The 20221-nt window shown below is 40.5% G+C and overlaps 1 protein-coding gene across 6 annotated transcripts in view; it reads right to left on the bottom strand.

Annotated features, from left to right (window-relative positions):
- The window catches only part of GPATCH2L (G-patch domain containing 2 like), a 36037-nt gene continuing 15816 nt past the window's right edge, over positions 1-20221 (bottom strand). For 4 of the 6 annotated variants that reach the window (XM_035327659.1, XM_035327661.1, XM_035327658.1 and 1 more), the window contains exons 8-10: positions 18848-18933; positions 9850-9941; positions 1-4962 (exon numbers count right to left, since the gene is read on the bottom strand). In XM_035327659.1, coding sequence (XP_035183550.1) covers positions 4790-4962; positions 9850-9941; positions 18848-18933 — 351 coding nt within the window. In that variant the 3' untranslated portion in view covers positions 1-4789. The remainder of the gene's footprint in view (positions 4963-9849; positions 9942-18847; positions 18934-20221) is intronic. The other 2 variants (XM_035327662.1, XM_035327663.1) reach the window with 1 other exon arrangement.

Here is a 20221-nt window from a genome sequence, read left to right as displayed (position 1 = left end):
ACCTTCATTAAAATTGTGATGTACACTGAGGGTTCCCTATGTCTCCACAACACAAGTCTGTATGTTATCTGACTGAGGGCTCCAGGAACTGGTGACAGTTCAGTCTCACATGCCTGTGAGTCAGTTTACTTCCTTAAACAATGAGATGCTTTGGTATAGTTAAGAGGCTACATTCTCTCTCTATGCCATGTTCTGTCCTTGTACTGAGTAAAAATTAATGGGCTAAGAATCTTGCCTTGCCTTCTGTAAAGCAAGTAGCCCCTTATGTTTTATACTCTAAGAAACTTTATTACATTTTAAGCTACAAAAGCAGGATGTCTCGAATGCAAACACAAAGTGGAATAGGAAGCAGTATCACAGTGAGAGCAGAATTTTGTCCTCCTTTGATATTCTCCTAAAATAGTATTACTACTATAACCAATACTCCTACTGAAGTACATTTTCTGAACAAATGACTGGTAGAAGTCTTCACTTTTGTTTCACTGAAGTTTTTCTGGTTAACAAACTGTTCCTGAAGACAACAAAGTTCTTATCCACTTCACATAATTTCTTTCCAGTTTCCTGGCACATTCATTGTTTTTTGTAGCATGTTCTTTCTTCAGTGCAGAGGGGGATTAGAGTGTTAAACAAACAAACAAAAAAACACATAACCACTCTCATTGCTGCCCTTCCACCTATTTCCCTTTTTTCTCTGCCCACTGAGCAGCTATCCACAACATCCACAAAGTAACAGCATGAGCTTCTGCAATTTGAAGGACAGCACTAACCATCTCAATGTCATTATTCAGGAATGCTAGCAAGACACACCTCTGCACAGCACAATCATGAAGCTAATCTATCATTCGGTAGCACTACTCCCAGCCTCTTAAGAGTCTCTCCAACTACTGTTTTGCTGCCTTCTTCGCTCTTTACTGCACCTTATCTTAAAATCAAAAATCCATTCTTTTAATTTGCACCTCTCCAGTACCTACTAAACTAGAACTTAAGCCTCACTAGAGCTCATTGGAACTACTGGAAATGTGCAAAGAACAACTACTTAAATGTGTTCCTCCCAGCTCTTTCTCTTCCACTGACCGTGCACCTTCTTGCCACACATACACAACATTTTTTTGGCATAAGAATGTCATTATGAGCTGGTCTCCATAATCTTTGAAAACCTGGGGAAATTGCATGATATGACAGGGCAAGAAGGGCAGTATATTGTGCCTCTTTCTAAAAAGGCACCGAGGAGGACCTGGGAGATGACCAATGAGTCAACCTTACCTCAGTCCCTCATAAGTTTTGTGAGCAAGTTCTGGAAGCCATTTCCAAGCATCCAAAGGACAAGAAGGTGACTAGGAAGAGGCAGCCCTATTTAATGAAGGAAGATAGTATCTATTAATCTGCCTTCTAGGATGAAATGACAGGCTCTGTGAATGAGTGGAAGGCAGGGGATGCTGCTTACATGGACCTTAGCAAGCCTCTTGTTGCAGTCTCTCACAGCATCCTCACAGCCAAGTTGGAGAGCTATGGACTAGACGCAGCTCAGTAAGAAAGGTCAGTGAGAAACTGGTTGACCTGCCAGGCTCAAAGAATAATGAACAGTGGTTTGAAGTGTACACAATGGCAAGTTATGAGAAGCACACCTCAGAAGACAATACTGGGATTGATACTGTTCAGCATCTTCATAATGATGTGGAGAACAGAACAGAGCATACTCTCTAGGAAAACAGGAAAAAATGCCATATACAGGGGAAGCTGCTGATATGATAGAGGGTGGTGATACCATCCAAAGGGACTTTGACAGACTGAGCAGACAGAATCCTCCTAAATACCAACCAAGGCAGATGTAGATTCTTGTACCTGAGACAGGTTTAAGGAACCTGCCTTGGAAGAAGAGAGATGAAGCAACGTACCTAGTTCATTCATTTAAGAATGCTGCAATTATTCAAAACTGAATAAAGCTACTGAAGTATGAAGATGAATTTAGATAAACACCCTGGAGGAACAAGATGAAACATGACATGTGGCTTGTTTGCTAGTCAGGAGAATCAAATTTGGTTGAGAGCCTGACTGACCTACAAATGGATTCCAACATAGGAAGAGGAAAGACAGGGAAGCTACAAGAATGTAAGTCTCCAAGCACTTCCAGGAAACTGCCATAGCTGGAAGCATGATTAAACAAGACACGGCCTGCTGTAGTTACTCTTCAGTAGCACGACAGGTATATTCAACCTTCAAAGGCAAGGAGGACCTCCTAGGAAGCTTACAACCTTAGGGCTTACTCAGATGAACAGTGCTACTGACCTCAATAGGAAAATCTGATGATAATTTATCTTTCACTGCCCCCAGAGAAAAATCATGTGAAGTCTGGCGTCCTTCCTCCCTAGAGGGAGATGAAGGCTGTCGATTCCCTAACACCTCTTGTAAAGGTTTTAAATTGTCCTACCACCACAAAAGAAACAGTATTGCTCTGAAGAATACTTAGAATATATCTTGCTGTATCAGACTTGTTCTAAAAAAGGGGAACACAGACCAGATTTTAAAATTTCAACTAAATGCTTGGTAACTGGAATGAGTCTGCTAAATAGACTCAGACCAAGAGAGGCTGTGGAAGAGCCTTCATGAGATAAACACTGAATTGCACAAATGCTCTTTCAGGGGACCACTCCCTGCAAGTTAGGTTACAAAGCTCTAAACCAAAAATTTATTTGCCAGCTGTCAGGAGAATGCGACCACCATTGCCTTTACTGTGCTCACAAGTACAAGATAGACAATTGACTACTCTTCAGGTTTCCTTCCTCTTTATAAATTCTACATCACAGGCCCTCCAAGTGTTGAGACTTTGTCCACTACCTTTCAAGCACCACTAAGCCAAGTGCTCCAAGTACAAAATAAGACAATCCAAGGGCTGCTTTAAAACAGGAACACTCCTCACTCCACAAAGCCTTCGCTGATTGTCTCATAATCCAAACTGACCTCTGTACACCTTTAGCAAGGTAAAAAGGCTTTCCCTGTTCTAAATAGTTCTAAAATGTACGACTAAAAAGAAATAATATTTTGAGGGGGATTTGCATGGGCAGATCTGACAGTTTGCTTGGGCTGCGAAATATAAATCCAATTTGGATCTCTCCCCAAGAATAAGTAGGTATTAGGGGATCAGACACAGGCCGTGTGTCTGTAATGTAACTGTATTTGTCAATCATGATTTAGACTGAGCCGTTCAATTTTTTGTTTTGTATGTTATGACCATTTAACATATTAATACATAATTAAATATAAAATATTGCCTTATAGCTTTGAAATCAAATCTGTCCCTCAGCTATTTGATTTATAAGGGAGAGGCAAACACTGTAAAATCACTAAAAACACTGCAAAAAACAGTAAAAACAGTGCTAACTGCACCTCCACATTTAAAATGAATTTTACAAGCTTCAGTTGTCCTGTCTGGAAGCTCCACCCAGAGAGAAAAGCAAAAGTAATTGTGTGCATACAAATATGTCCTATTTTTAAAGGACTTGGGAACCCATGAGGCCACTGGCCCTTTGACACGTGCTATACAGGTATATATCCTAGAAATTTAGCCCAAAATATACTCCACGCAGAGTAATGCAATAAAAGTACATGTAATGCGATCAAGAATAGATGAAAAAGAGGGGAGAAATCACTATCCGTATACTCTGCAAGAGAGAAGGCAACAGAGGACCAAGTGAAAGCACTACAAAGAGAACAGAATCTCTTCTGTGTATGCTGCAGAGTAAAGTACAATCAACAGCAGGTGGAGACACCTCCAACAGATACAGCAGACAGTACTTCTTTTGAAGGGAGGGAGAACATGAGACAGAAATGGTCTAAGCAGTACCAAGAAGGCTTTGAACACAAGTGACACTTGAAATGTTTTTTGTTGTTGTTGTTGTTCAGTTACATGGTAACTTTGATGGAAAATGTCCTGGGAAATGCAGACAGTCTCTTTTGAAGTTAAACACTGAGAAACAGAAGTTTGGTATAACCTCTACCATACTTGAAGGATATTTGAGGGCCCAGGTTCCTTTCCATGACACCAGCTTGCACATTTATTATGTCCAAGTGGTTCTTCCAAATCCTTATCCAGTAGGAGATTTAGGAAAGAACATGCAATAAACAAAGCAAGACAAAAGACATTCAGAAGACGGAAGAAGGAAATGTACCATGCTGTCAGTGAGCCTGGGGCAATTTCTGAATGGACAAGCACTGTATTTGCTTCACTCGAAGCAACATGGGTTGAGTTCATTCACACATGGCCTAAAAACATTCTGCTACTACAGAATTCATGTTTCATGTTTCATCTTGTTAGCATTCCCTCCTAATTCCCCAGCCAAGAAATCTTCCTGGCCTTGGAGAAAGCAGGGGAAGGACTTATGCCTCTTTGAGCGGCAGGGGGTACTTTCACACAGAAAATGTCAAATGCAGCAAATAAGCAACAACTTCATGGGTGAATATAGATCAAGATCTGAAAATCCAAAAGATTCTGTATACAACCCAGCACATAGGACCTGGCATCATAGAAGGAGATGAATGCATAATAAATACAGCAATAGCAAGAACAGTTTAAAAAGTCACTGCAGTCCCAACACTGATTACCTTTTTTTAAACATATATTCACAAACATTGTTTAGATACGTGGGGCACGCAGATCTATCTGGATGATGGCGCGCATCATGTGCCAATACTGAAGATATCACTACTGCCAAACAAGATGTTTGATGAAGACATACACCAGAGTCAAACGCTTCCAAAATCCTGCAAGCTTTTACAGTTGCAATGGTTTCTTTTAGCTGTATCCGGGGTTCTTCTCTGGCGGCATTTTAAAAAAGTTAGTGGAGGCAGCAATAGTGGCTTTCTCGGCTGCTGGTATTTTCCCTGTCCACTCAGAGTTCTGGGATCTCAGGGATGTTGTTGCTGGTAGGTCTGACTCTGCAGCATCCGTGTGCACAGATAAAGTCGCTGGAATATAAAATTGCAGGAAAGGGGGAGCAGAGGAAGAAAATAGGAAAAGGAGATAAAAAAAACAAGTTAGAACAAGTGATTTCATGGCAAACTCCTCATACATATCATTACTTATGAGGGTGTTATTTTTTGAGTTCCTGCAAGTTCCACGCCCTCCAAATTCTTTTGAAATACAGGTTCTTAAGAGCATTAGGATCCTTGCCCTGATGATTCCCACATTTAGAATTCCAACTTCCCAGTTCACATTTCTAGTTCCCTTAGTCAGAGCTCCTACTGAAAAATCAACAAGTCTCTGAAAGCCTGACAATTTTCAGGTTGAAAAGCTCCGTTAAAGAAGAGAATATAGGTCACCACCAATACCAGTGGTACCACAAACTTCTACATATACCCAATATGGTAAATCAGCCTATTAGAACAAGAAGCTACGTGGCTAAGCTAGGCTGGAATCCATTCTCATTTTCTCAATACAAATGCTGCTTCAAAATGGGACAGGCTATAATTAGCGGGAAGGATTTGCAGATCCACAGCCCAACCAAACAGTAACCCAAATTTCTAGAACAACTGCAAGAAAACCTAGAAATATGGCAGTTTGCTCCCATTCTCAGGATACTGAATCACAAGCAGAATAGAGTAATGTAATAATTATGTTTTTATTACAAGCGGCTTCTGCTGCTCTGTAGTGGATGAAGGATAAAGAGGCCATAATAAGCCTCAACTAGAGGACTGACTGCTTTGAAGTTTAAATAAAAAAATAGTATCAATGGCTGAGGTTCAACACTCAGTAGACGTGGAACCCAACAGTCTTGCTCCTGCACATCCAAAACAGTGAGTCATTTCCACACAACCACAACAACACAGCTGATAACAGTACACGCTGTGTTTTACTTGTAGCCCATTGATTTCCTCCATCTGAACATGCAAAAAAAAAGTAAGCAAAAGTCCTTTAACTAATAATCACCACCGATATTATACTAAGGACCTTCACTAGCAGCCTCCCCACTTGGGCTCTCCATCTTAGATCAAAGAAAAAAAAAAACAGGCTTCTTATTATGGGATGCCATCACAGCATGGCAAAGAGCAAATGCATTATCAAGAAATAAGGGGAAAAATTCGCTAAATTGCTACTACTCAGACTGTTCTCTAATACACAGTTTCAGAAGCAGTTGTTACCTTTTAGAATTTTTTGAATTATTTTACAAGTATGAATGCACGTCAAGACAGACAAAATCTATTTATAAAGATTTTTCCTCCAGACTCCCCACTGTAGTACCTAAATAGGATGCGAGTTACCACACACACTGCTACGTGTATAGGTGACTGAAGCACACAACTGCTGAACACCTCAGTGGAAAGCTGGACAACTGTTCACTATGTATTTCATGACCATCTATACTTGTGGTCTACTCTGACCAATGGAAGACAGATGTGACAATCTTCATGAGATCCCTTTCAAGCTAGAGAATAACTACAATGAGAAGGAAGTTTTACAAAGTATTTCTCAGACAAGCTCTGCTATGCCCCAGGGGACATTATTCCAAATAAATCTCACTGAAACTCAGTTTACTGAATACAAGGACACTACCCTTGTGTTTTGAAGCCCCTAGCCTTAGATCACTGAAAGTCTGAAGGATTTTTATTACCACATATTGTCCTCTTCCCCAGGCATGGTTGTTGGTCAATAAATTGGACGAACTTTTCATCTAATCCAGCACAGCCAGTCTTTCTCACAGCCAGATTTTCTTACTCTACTGCCAAACTACACCAATCAGACTTTTGTTCTTGCTTTGTGGAAGCTTCATGCTTTAGGGCTCACACCCTGCTGAATTACGCAGCACAGAAAGCACTAACTTTAACTTTCAATCTCTCTCAACACTTGCATGTGACAACTTATTTTTGGTAGTAACAGTCACTCCCTGGCGTGCAAATTAATTTTTAATTCTCTGGCATTTTTTTTCATTGCTCTCAACATCCAGGCCTTTTTCCAAAATGTATTCTTCAACCACAGTTGTGGTATTTAGGCTAATTAGTCTCAAAGGGTGGACAAATAATGGAAGTTTAATGCTGTAACAATAGAGACCTAGGCACTTCTGCTACAACAATACATGTTTTTTGATGTTTATACAAAGGTCTCTAACAAAGCATCCTTTACAAGAACCCGTAACTACTGTCATAAAAGCATGTGAGTAGACACAGAATAAACCTGGTTTGCTTGGCTCCCAAATAAACCTATCTCCAGCTCCCTTCTCTCATTCCTGCAATTAGAAGGGAGACCGCATCCACATCTCTTACTCCTTTTATTAGCATCCTCTGATTTCAGCCAAATTCAACTCAAAACTTTCAGTGGATGGTGGTGGCGAGGGAGGCGACAGAGGAAGATTTGTAGCTGCATGTTTAAGAAAGAAGCTAAATTCATCACAATGACAGGGGAGAGTGTTGGCAGAGATTTGAGCTATTTATTCTTTTAGGAAAATCCTATAAAGAATGACACGAGGAAGCCTCTATCTGCAGTCTTGTTCATCACACTAGTGAGGAGTCCGATAACAGATGTATGCAGTAGCGTGATTTAGTGCCGGGAGCTGGCCCCTGATGTGTATTAATACAGCGGCAAAGCGGAACGAGCCCCTCTTCATCACTCATCTCTATAAAAGAGGTGGAATCCGAGATGGCCCGATGTTCGGCAGAGCAAGCCCATTTGTTCTGCTGACTGATGGAGCCAGCTCAGGCTGTGTCCTTCACCTCCATGGGGCACTCAGGTTGCAGAAAAGGAGATCACTGAAGCAGGACCTGGTCAACAAGTGAGACGGGAGCAGTTGGACTCAGCTAAGAATCTATTTAAAAGTGAAGAAATCCAACACTGCGTATGCCTGCAGTGACAGTCATGGGCTTGCGTTCTGATTCACCCATGTTTCATCTTTTGAAAAAGGAGTAAGACACCACAAACAGAGCCTCTGTAGTGAGAAAATGAGGCTGCCATGATTCCTCAGGGACAGGGGAATCCAGGGTAGGACATTTATGTGGTGATGAGTAGGTGTATACAGGGCAGAAAAATCTACATCTGCCTCACCAACACCTAACAAGTCTAAGAGGCTTCAGTTAATTCTACATTACTGCAGAGTAATCCTGTGTTATTTCTTCAGACATTAGTCATTCTGCAGTCAGATCACCTTCAATGGAAATAATTATCGGTTTTTAGAAGTTTCCAAGTTACATGCCCAGGTTGTGCTGCAGCTGCATTTGAGAGACTGCTGTAGAAAGTTAGCTAGGACTCAGCTTCAGTTACTCAATCACACCAGTTTCTTTCTGCAAGCACTGTAGCAAACCCTGCCCATCTGTTAAAATTACTGGGGCTTTTTATAAACAGGGTGTAAGGCAGAGCTTTTTACTACTTCTACCTTTAAAGACCCTGCAGCACTCTCCTCTTGATGATCAGCACAAGCAGCTCATCCAGATTCCAGCAACTACACCCTCCTTCCTTAATTTGCAATATTGTTTTTCTCCCTCTTCCTCCCTAAAAGATTGTCAGACATCTGTGCTATATTCCATTGCTGAGTTCCACTCCAGATGCAGCTTCAGCTCTGTAAAAAGATGTTCACTATACACTTTGCCTAATCAGTTCAGTGAAATGCACATATTTTGAAATGTGTATGCATAAAAGTAGAAGCTCTCCCTATAGAACCTGACCAGCAATGCAGTACAGAAATTACACTTTGAACAAAAAAATACGCGGACAAGTAAAAACATCTCATAATGAGACACTAGCATTCATACCAAGAAAACCTAATACCTCAGAACTAAAATTCTGTGGCTACCATATACAATTTTACTAATCCTTCCACTTCAGAAGTTTGAGTACCCTAACACGGGATACTCAAAAGCTAGGAAAGAACATCCTAAATAAACTGCCAATAACAAGTAACACTTCTGCTGAGCAACAGATTATTAATGTTCTTTTCTCTTCTTTTTTAATATAGAACCTTTTAGACAGTCTGCACTCCAGACCTATGGCCTGGAGAGATAGTACAACTTTCTTCCCTATTTCATTATTCCATTGTGTATCACAAGACCAATGAAGAAACCCAAACCTCATTCCCCCTATTCACCACCGGTTCCTTTGGCCCTCATGGTTTTCACATTGCCATTTTTCCCATCAGTTCACCCAATTCTTTGTTACCGCATTGCAACCAGAGTTTCTTAATGAGCTAGTTGGGAGAACATCGGTTACTTGATAGCAGGCAAAATATTTCAAGAGGTGGGGTAGGGTGAAAAGCCAGAAGTCTCCTAAAACCTTCTGTGCTCTGCAGATTTACACTTTTTCAGATTCTGATGAGTAATCACTTTCCAGAAAGAAACCAGAAGAAAACACTACATCCCCAGAGCAAGAAAAAAAGTGACTACTTTCACCCACAACAGTAAGACAACTCCAAGGGAGTTAGGTCTTCTCAACTAATGATCATATAAAAATTACCATAATTCCGCTCCTGCCAAAGTGTCCAGAGGCACCCTGAAAAAGGGCACAAAGCCACCAGCTAATGTCAGCCCAACACCAAAGGCATACACTGTGTACACCAATCACCTTCTTATTACCATATACTGCATAATTTAGGAACAGTGGAAATAACACCTTCTGGCAAAACAGATTATTAGCCCCTGCACAGTGGAGCATTAAGTTAACTTACTATAACTGCATTATGAAAGATTTGTTTAGCTGGCAGCTTTTGATGCTCCACAAAATACACATGATATTCTCTTACATGCTGCCTTTCTCTCACTTGTATTTTTAGTTTCAAATCAAGGTAATGCTATTTTTGCCTGTTCTGACTCTGGCACTCTGCCCAAGAGGGACACAACTTTAGAAATTCTGGCAGACAGATAAATCCAGGTTACCTGATGTTGGGCTCGATGTGGAGGCTGCAGCTGGCTTTCGTTTCCTCTTGATGTCCCTTGAGCATGGTGGTCCCAGGTGTACATTTGCTTGCCTACAGAGAAATTAAAACAACAGCCAGTTAAACTCTGTTCCATTGTCACCTTCCCACAAAACTCTGGCCAGCCATCCTCCAACCCTCCTCTGCATCAGCCTCTTAATCAATAGTTAACGTGAACCAAGAGCTTCTCAGGGAAGTTTTCCTCGGATTTTTTGTTAACATAACATTATGCTCACACTTCTTTTAAGAGCACACAAACATAAACTGAGCAAAATAATAATTATTTCCTAGCATTTAAAGGATCTAGTTTTGTATTCACTTTTAAATAACTTTTGCATAAGACAAGATCAAGCAGAGATAAGACACCCTGTCATTACTTCTATACAAGTCTAAAAAATGTCTGCAAGATTGCACTGAAGAAATCACAAGACATCTATTCCATTATTCAGTAACTAGCTTACAGCATATTTAAAACTGTAGTCATCTTACGAAGTACCTATAGTCCAAGTGTCTGTGAATAATATTTCCACTATAACTGTAAGTTCATGTAGTTAGAAATGCAAAACTGTTTCATGAATTTTCAAAATGATTTCCTTATAGAAAGTGCAGTGAAAACAGCTGAGTCTGGCTTGCAGTATCATAGCCTTGCTGCACATGTAAGATAGCTGAAAGGCATAATCTGTCCCAGTCATATCAGCTGTTGAGTCTGAAGCCTACCAATGACCACTTCATTTTAACCATTTGCCAACTAAGAAGAAACCTGCCTTACTAGGACTGGCTTGAACAGAGCAACCCTCCAAGTTCTAGACCTAGGAAGAAGTGAAGTTTAATTCAGAAAAGACAGCCTTGGCAGCAGTCCAGAGCACCTTCTCAAATACAATCCATAATGAATACAAATGCATAATTTAGCAATGATGTTGGATTCAAACCCCTGCTTTGTCTGAGATAACAGAATTTCTTTGGCAAGTCGTTTGGTTGCTCTCTGCATCAGATGTGATGTGACAAATGCAGAACTACTGCGCAAATAAAAACCATTAAGGATTGTGAGGTGTTTACATCATGTAAAGATTGGAACCATATACATTTTGACAATTAAGAGATGAAATGCTTCTGTCTTTAAGGCTTATTTTGATTTCTTTTCCTGAACATTTAACATTTATCAAGTGCTGAAAACTTTTACAAATAGCAAGAGGAAAAGATTGCAGCTTCATAACTCCATGCCAAAATTTATTTTAAAAAACCCACCATATTTGTAATATATACAATTTCAGAAGCTGAATTTATGGAAATAGGAAGTTTCCCATTGTAGCTATACAAAACAGTGTAGGGAGCACAAAAAATTCCCTGTGCAAGCCAAACTATAAATTGTTTGAATACTACTGGGTCTACCTACTTACCTGTAACAAGCATGCAATCACAAAATAAGAAAGAAAACAAAATAGCTACTATTCTATATTCTCAACTACAATTTTGAAGTTCTACAAGATTTGTCATCTTAATTTGACATTAAGTAGTTTAAATTGTTTTAACCTGTGTTAAATTTCACTGAGGGCCAGTTTTTCAAATCATTGATTTCTGGGAGCACATATAACATAATCAGAACTAAAGGCTTGCAAAAATACCAGCACACCTGGAGACTACATGTACAAATCCTTTGTACACAAAACTGACTAACTTGTAAGTGACCTCATGCATGCTAAAAAAAAAAAATATGATTTTGTACATGGTTGTGATAGTGTCCAAACAGTATTTTGGCACAGTTTTACAATGTATTCTGAAACATTTAGGCACACATAGCCCAAGGAAAAGATAGTGTCAATCAAGTGGAACATCAGGTTTTTATTTAGCATCACTGTTACAAGATTAGATTACTAACTAGATGACTTTATGATTACATACAACAATCCAAATAATCTTATTACACAATAAAGAAAAGGTTCACTTTTAATTTTATGAGCTTACACTATATAAGCTAACTGATCCTTGGCAGATAATCACTGCAGACTACAAAGGAAGTATGCACAATCATTTCTAAGTGACTTCATGCAATATTTCCCGGTTCACAAATGTTATAGCTAAATTTAGAATTAGAGCTCCTGGTTCTCAGATCCATGCTCAGACCGTATCTACCTCCACCTCACTTTACACAGAACGAAAGAAAAATAAAATAAAATCTGAGAATCTCAAAATCCCTTCTTGTACTAAAAATAAAGGCAAATTGCACTCCAGCTGGAGGCTAGTAGCAAGGATGCTGAATCTATCAGCCCTGCCTCTAACACACAAAGGCTCAGAGGTCATAAATTGTCTCTGTAACATGTATTTCATTCAGGTTTATCCCTTATTGATCACCCATACTCCAGTTAGTAAATCAGGAACCTATTGATTACTCACTGGCTCTGACTGCCCTGGTGGTAAAAGTGTCAGTTTCAAGTGGTTGGTGCACTTTACGGGCACCATAAATCTGCATACAGGGAATCTCCAGGTGGTAGGTACCTTGGGAGAGGGAGAAAGAGAAGAATGCACACAGGAATGATAGACCTCATTAAGGCACGGACATGAAGGGTATCTGCGGTACATTTTATGAAATATGCATTCTTTGGTAGCTAATACACCTTTCAATTTCCAATTACTAAGCTGAATACAGGTGCTATATTGGTAAGAGAATAGGTTGGCAAATACCAGTGTAACAGCAGACTCCTAGAAACACCACCACCAGGAATGTAAGGCAATGGGTATGCATAGCATACCACCTAACATTGGACAGGCTGAACTATGAATTGTGAAAATCTGTTACAGGCTGCAATGATGAATTAGTTGTTCTGTGAAAGGTGAGTTTTAACAACTTCTCTGAAGAGCTTAAAATGACTCAGGTAAAACAGAACAAGACCAAGAGCAAAGGATGACAGAAAATGCACATTGGTACACTGTCACAAGTCTCTGTGAAGAAGTCAGAGGTAAGAAGTTTTGTGGGATGACAGATTTGGGCCTAAACTGAGAAAAGTAGAATGGTATTTACTCCATCCTTACTGGCTTTCTATTTCTTCTCCTGGGATTCTATGATCTCCTTGATGTTGCACAAACAATAGCAAGTAAATAATTGCCTGATAACTTCTGGAAAATGGCTGGTGGATCGTAAGTAAAAACAAAGTTGCAGTGCTCAGTCACTGTTGGATCCGATAGGTGACTACATAAAACCTACCTTATAGTCCAGAAAGGACTGAAATTCTGCCCTGGGAAGAGAAAAAGCAGAACACATCTGGAGACACAAAGCAGGCTCCGAAGTATAGCTAACTAGGTAGCCACAATATATCCAACTCAACACTGTCTCCTCTCACTGACAGGAGTTAATGAATGAAAAATTACATACACATAGAAAAAAATGGATTTATATTTAAAAAATATAGTTTGTTTCTGACAGTGATTTTTTTTTTTTTTTTTTAATCATAAGCTAAATCCGTATTTCCTGAGTAATTCCTTATCTTTTGTTTGTACCATAGCACTCAAGGTACCTGATTCTGCATGCAGGTCACACTGGAGAAAAAGCAGGCTTTGCTATACACAAAGCTGGGATTCATTGTTGTCTTTAATGTGTCAAAAGGATTTTGAGCAACGCTTCCTTTCTTTTCTCTGCGACATATTTATTCTATGATGTTTTATTTTTATTTTCTTTAAAGGATCTGTAACTGCATACACTGGAGTCCTATTTCACTCCTACAGTTCAAGCTGCCTGCACGTTGGACCATCAGGGTCATTTGAGCTTGCTACTGTTTAACCCTGTCATAGATGTAAAAACAGAAAATTGTGGGTTTTAAGACTGGCAAACACCACAATCTGTGGAAAACAACACAGAGCACAAGTAGACAGCAATTCACAAAGAACCTGACTGAACAGAATCAGGCCCCTCACACCTTCTCAATCTGTAAAGAGAAGTCTAGATGGTAAAGTGATATCCACTCAAAATCCAGAGTAAAATACAACTCAGTCTCATAACAGAGGCCTCTAAGAAGATCCTGCACAGCTAACTGTGACAGTCTGTGGCCTTCTTGGAAGCGGGTGGCGTATCAGACACCTGGGGGTATATGCCTCTTGCTATAATCTCAACATTATTCAGTTTCTTTGCTGACAATCTTTATTCTGCCCCTATCCCTGGAAGATGCAGAGCACGTGGATTGCGTAGTGAAAATAAGGTAGCCATTAATCTACTGTCATACAAACAAGGGGTGCTATTATCCTCATGTTAAAGTAAATGTTCAACAAGGAAACTGCTACTAAAAGAATTCTGCACAGACCAGCTGTTGCCGTTGCGATGCTGAATTCCCAGCAAACATAGGCCAAATGAAAGGTTCTTCCTCTAAGCCCTGAAGTGTTACCTGAGGCTGTTTATGGTGGCTTCACAAAATTAATAGTAAGAGCAGAATTCTTCCTCCTCTTTGAAACTATAGACCCAGCTGGGCACCAAAGTCTGATCTGCACACAACATTTGTAAATCAATACAAGTTGCTCATCCAGTCTGCATATAAAGCTGCCATACAAGTAGCTCCTGTTACCAAATCACAACGCTGATATTTGTCTGCAGCAGTCTCCTCTGCCCTGTAGAGCCTCATGAGACAACTGCTAGAGCACATTTTCAGATTTCAAAATCACTAACAGGTCAGTCCACTTCTTAAATCATCTGAATGTCATGGGCCTTCATGCAGCTGCACTCTGTTCCCCAAGTAAGCATTCTAACAAAAGGGAACACATTTTTTTCTAGTTTCCCAAGTAAGTGTTCTGAATAGAGATGATGCGATCCCATATACTGCGTTCACTATTTTCATACTGACTCACGATATGTGTGCCAGAAACAGCCCTAATATTTGCCAGGCCTACTGAGTACGTGGATTTCACAATGGCAACATACTGCATAGAAGAAGAAAGAGATAGTAAGTAAACAAGATTCTGAAGGCAACGGGAATTTATTTTTCCCTCCAGAGAATTAGGATTCACCAAAATGGAAGCATTAGGCCTTAGACAACGGCGTATGACACTAGGTTGATAACTGCTGTTCACTGCATGCCTGTCAGAAGAATTCAGTTATATCCCCAACTGGAATATTAGTCAGGCTTTAGAAGCAAAGGAAAACATGAAAGTATTCCAGCAAAGTGGAAAAAAAAAATAAAAAATTGAGAGAAAGATGCCTAAAGCAGTTGACAGCAAAGACAGTTTTATATACAGACATTCCAGGAAGATGAAGATGTGTGGACAGGTCACATGAAATGAACGAGATACTGTCCTGGTCAAGTGGGATAGCATGAACTCGTAAACGATCGTTCACTCTTTCAGCTATCTCAGGAAAGGCTTGACATTGCAGGCAATCCCTATACCTCCACATGCTTGGATAAGAGGCAGAAATGGCAAAAACAGTGACTTACTTAAACATGCATATTTCTAGAGCTGGAACTAGAATTAGAGACCTTTAAGCCTTTCCACTCTAAAAGCACCAACAAATCTAGAGTTTGGAGCACCTGGCAGTTTACTAGAAGATGATCACCTACTCTTTTAGATTTCTATCCCATGTTCCAGGAAAGAGTCAAGTCTTGCTTCTAAACCCAATTAAGCCTCTAGGTTTATGGTTAATATTAGTTGAGAGGGCATGCAAATGATGTACTCCTCATTTCTCTGAGGATTTAGCTGAACTGTTCAGAGGTCTCTCTAACATAATTCTTTAAATCTTCATCTTGAACATCTACTTGCCATCTCACTGGGCACTGAGGTCCACTTTTCTTATAAATGCTTCCGGTCAGAGCATTTAATTAAGTTTTTCACCCATAGTCCTATTTTCAAGGCTAGACAAACCATAAATGACATTAGGGACAATTTATCATCTTCTACCTTCCTCTCTTGTTCTACCTGTTATTAAAACTTAAATTGAAGGGAACGTTGGCTCTAGGCTCTTCTGAAACTCTGATCCTGCCTCAGTGGAATAACATTCCACCAACCCACAACCTATAACAACTTTCCACTGATAGAGCTATTGGATACCCAGAATCTAACAACATTCTGCTTGAGCCTGTACAAAAGCCTCTTCAGGAGAGTTAAAGACTTAAAGAAGAAAATTCTGTATAGACCACTCCTTTCACCCAGAGAGGCAAATGGGTAGAGGGTAAAGAGAGGAAGGATCACTTGGGCTGTCCATGCAAGTCTCTGCTTGCCTGCTTTTAACAGCCTGCATCGTCGAGCAGAAACCTTAACAGACAAGACATGATTAGCAAACGCTTTGTGCTCTTAAAGGAGAGTAATTATAGGCATGTGAAAAAAGGAAGAGATCCCCGAGGTACTCTTCCTTGCATGCCTCCCAAGAGGCAGCAGGGCCATTAAAAATTCCATGATGAAGAGGAAAAACAGCCTGGGAACAGCCAGGAGGCAATACAGCAAATTAATACACCAGCTGTCCCTTGAGAGGACCGCAAGAAAGCAGGAAACTCTCCTCGCTTCACAAAATAAAATTATACCACTAATGATAACAGTCACCACACACACAAAACTGCTTCTAATGATGGGTGTGAAATTCCCAGTGCTATGCACACACTTTGAATGAAATCTCTTCTCATCACAGACATAAAGCAAGAAAGGTAATCTTGGTAGTGTACAATTCACACAGCCTTTCAAATAAGACTTCCCATGGAACATTCCACACAGAACTTCCTCCTTGACACTGAAAAGCCTTTCTTGAACACCCCCATCTGTGCTCAGTATTCTGAGCAACAGATCTGGTTAAATGAAGCACCGGGTTACCAGTGACATGCTGCACTTCCAGATGAACTGCACCAAAATCCACCACAGAGGAAAAGAAAACATTTCCATTGGAGAGGGCATACTCCACCTGGTAGTTATACTGCATTGGACACATCTGTGATAGCAGAAGCTAAGCAGAGATGTAGTTTTCCATTAAACAATGGGCATCAAGTTGAAGAAATAATATCAAGACAGGTTCTTCTTTAACGTATTTCTCAGAATTATCAGGGCATTAGCACCCCCACCCCATTCTGACAAACCTCTGAGTAGAGGTTCTTGAGGACAAGATGCAAGCTGTTAGGACCTTAAGCATAAAATACTAGAATTGACTCCATCCATGAAAAAAGAGGAAGGGATTAACTGGGGCTTAATGGTTGAACAGATCTTACAGAGATCACCTGAAATTCCTGTAAGAAAACAGACTGCCAATGGACTTAGCTGTTGAAGTTCCTAAAGAACTACTATTAAGAGAACAAACCTGTGAAGGAATCTATTTCCTTCCATGCCCTTGGCAGCATCTTTACATAAAGCAGGCACCTCGCACTAAAGAATTCAATCCCTGACACATTATGGGGCCATATAACATTTTTTATTCTTACCATAGTTGCTCTCCACTCCCCCAACCCCACCAAAGATGAGCACATTTCACACTATAATAAGGAACTGCTTTCCCAAATGACAGGCACTTAAAAATGCAGTCACTGCTAGGATGAGACAAACAACTTCTCTGCCAACATTCAGTAACAATTCATCGGGGATATTGTTTGTCAGGACAGCAGTCACCTGCTCCTTAGAGGAAGGAAGCAAGCATATGTCCATCGGTTAACTACACTATACATGCAGTAAAACCAAGCAAACATGATCAGCTTCAGAAATCTCTTGCAACACTCAATAGTTTTGGAAAAGCCCTTCACTGATCATCATAAAGGTAGAACTTTACTATGTTCAAATTTGTGGGCAGGAGGTGTCCAGATCTCCTTTCTAGAGGACAAACAGGAAACAGCTGGTCTCACCTGTAATTTCTGCATAGCACAAAGTGAAAGACACCTGAGGCACAAGAAAGGTTATCCTCACTGCAGATGAAGAGACCAATTAATCTTCTTGCTTCACAGGCACAAAACATCCCCAGACTGGGGCAAAAGTACAGAAAGGAACCAATTTGCTGATGCACAGTCTTCTGGATTCTTTTTATTCTCATCCAGCTGACTGTTTAGGAGTTGATTTCCCTCCCTACCCCCTACCTCCCCTTCCAGCTTTAGCATGCTGGCTACAGCAGCATGAGGTCATGGTGCGACATCACAAAATCCCCTGCAGTAGCCAGTGGGAGGAGAGGCTTTGCTGGGTAGGTGCCAAGCTTTCGTTTAGACACATACAACCTCAGTACATTTTTCATGCTCTATTTGCTAATTAACAAGGAAAAAAAAAGGCCAGGAAGCTTAAAGTCCAGACAGTTCTTTCAGATTTGATCCTTCATACGAGCACGTAAGCAGAGCTGTGTCCCAAGCAAGTCTGTCTCCTTGTACAGTGAAAGAGCTCAACCTTACCTTTAAGCAGTCACCTGCAGCAAAAGAACAGGAGTCACCTCCAAGGCCAACACTTGGATTTCATTTAGGATTAGTCAGCAAAAGGTGCCCAAAGAGCATGTTAACCCCATCCATGCAGATTCAAATAAACCCCAACATTTAGCCAGATCAGATCTAAATTGCAATAGAGAGAGATACCAAGCCACTGGAGGTCACCTCAGGTGAGTTCTGAATCTATTCAGAGGGTCTATTTTAGGCACCCAGGATACCAAAATGTCTCAGCACAGTACTCACACTAGTCTGTCAACACTCATCTTGTTCTGATCTGAATTTTGGGGAACAGTACTGTACCCATTTGCACCTACAGAACAGATTCGCTGCAACTCACTGCACAATGAAAAACAGATCATATTTATTTCTAAAAAGACAGTATATTCTGCCTGTCTTTCATACATTGTTTCAATATATCGTGAGTGCTTGGAGTACTGAGTCTGCCAGCTAAGCTGCATTGGTATGTTCTATGCTAAGTTTGAACACAGGCCTCGCAGAGAAAAGCGCATTAAGTTCCAGGCCTGTGAGTACTGTTGAGACTGCACAGTACTCCTGAAGACAAGTACTGGAGGGAAGTCAGACAACCCCAACAGAGCAGAGCGAGGGAGTTACCTGGCGGTGCAGTGTGCTGGTGAGCATCTTCGGTGGGAAGCATCAGCAAGCACATCCAGAGAGTACAGAGGAGATAATGGATTGAACTGGAAAGTCAAGAGATTTTATTTAAGCAAGGTGTTAAAGGAAATAGTCTCCAGATACAGCTGCTCAGGTCTATTTCAGATCTATTCCCTGTAGTTGTTCATACAGGATAAGGAAACCTTTTCAGAATACCAAGGGATGAGGCTAGGTAAGAATTGACTCTCAATTCAGATAAAAAGCTAGCACAGGGTGCAGCCAAAAAATTCAACCATCTTCTCCCAACAGACAGCCCTACAAGAGCACTCCTCTTCCAACTCATATTATTACATATGCTGGTTGACTAAGAGCATACTTGAAGGGCTCCACTGCTGCATACCACAAGCAAAAAGTTGACCTCCCTGTAGTGAAGCCCCCTGTCCACATTCATATTGCAGAATGAAAAGTCATTGCTACAAACAGGGCAATCATAGAACTTCCCAACAGCGACAATATTCCCAGTGGCCACACATGTCACTGAAACAACTCTCGAGAAGGCTCAGGCTCAGTTCACAATGAGCTCCCAATTCATTCCACAGCAAGTGAGCTGCTCCTCCCACTCACAAGCTTTCCTTGCAAACTGCTTAAAACAATTTTCTGAAACCATGTGTGGTCAGGCTAATCTTGCATCCTTTGTAAGACACATACTAGACAAACCCTAAAGGCATCAAGCCTGTGCAAGACAGTTCACTGTAGAAAACACAACTCTAAAATATTTTTTTATGGGACAGGAAAGATATGGAATAAATCTACTCATACAATGCACAGAGCAAGCTTCGGTACACATAGAAGATTTAGAGTGGTCTTTGGTCTGGGGTGCCCACGTTAAACTTCCATTCAGGGTCTCCTCTTCGTTTATAATTCACACCACAAGTGAGAAATTCAATCCCATCTGCTTTGCAAGGTGCTTCTCCAGTTTCCAGAACACACTTGGTCTTGTATTACTAGGGTGACTGATACATGCATTTCTGGATAGGGATAATCCACAGCTGTAGAAGACCTCTCATCAGAAATGCTTTATGCTAGTCTAGAACTCAGTACTAGGCCTTTGCCTTCAAATTTTCTGACAGAGAAGAGATGCTATGTATTACAAAGCTTCTGTTATCGGGGAACTCCTCCTTAAATTGGACTATTAGTTCACCATCAGTGAAATAACACCACAGCTGCACAGTAGGGGAGAATCACCAGTAACTCTCTGCAGCTGATTCAAGTTCAGTTATGAAAAATAAAACTGATTTATATAGGTCATTTTAAAGCTTACAGAGTTATCATTCTTAAAAATATAAAAGTGGTATGTGAAATGCTGCCATTAAC

The sequence above is a fragment of the Oxyura jamaicensis genome, chromosome 5 (genome assembly GCF_011077185.1).
Source record: "Oxyura jamaicensis isolate SHBP4307 breed ruddy duck chromosome 5, BPBGC_Ojam_1.0, whole genome shotgun sequence".
Classification (NCBI taxonomy): domain Eukaryota; kingdom Metazoa; phylum Chordata; class Aves; order Anseriformes; family Anatidae; genus Oxyura; species Oxyura jamaicensis.
Note: the sequence above shows the minus strand (reverse complement) of the source record. Positions and strands in the feature narration are given on the sequence as shown.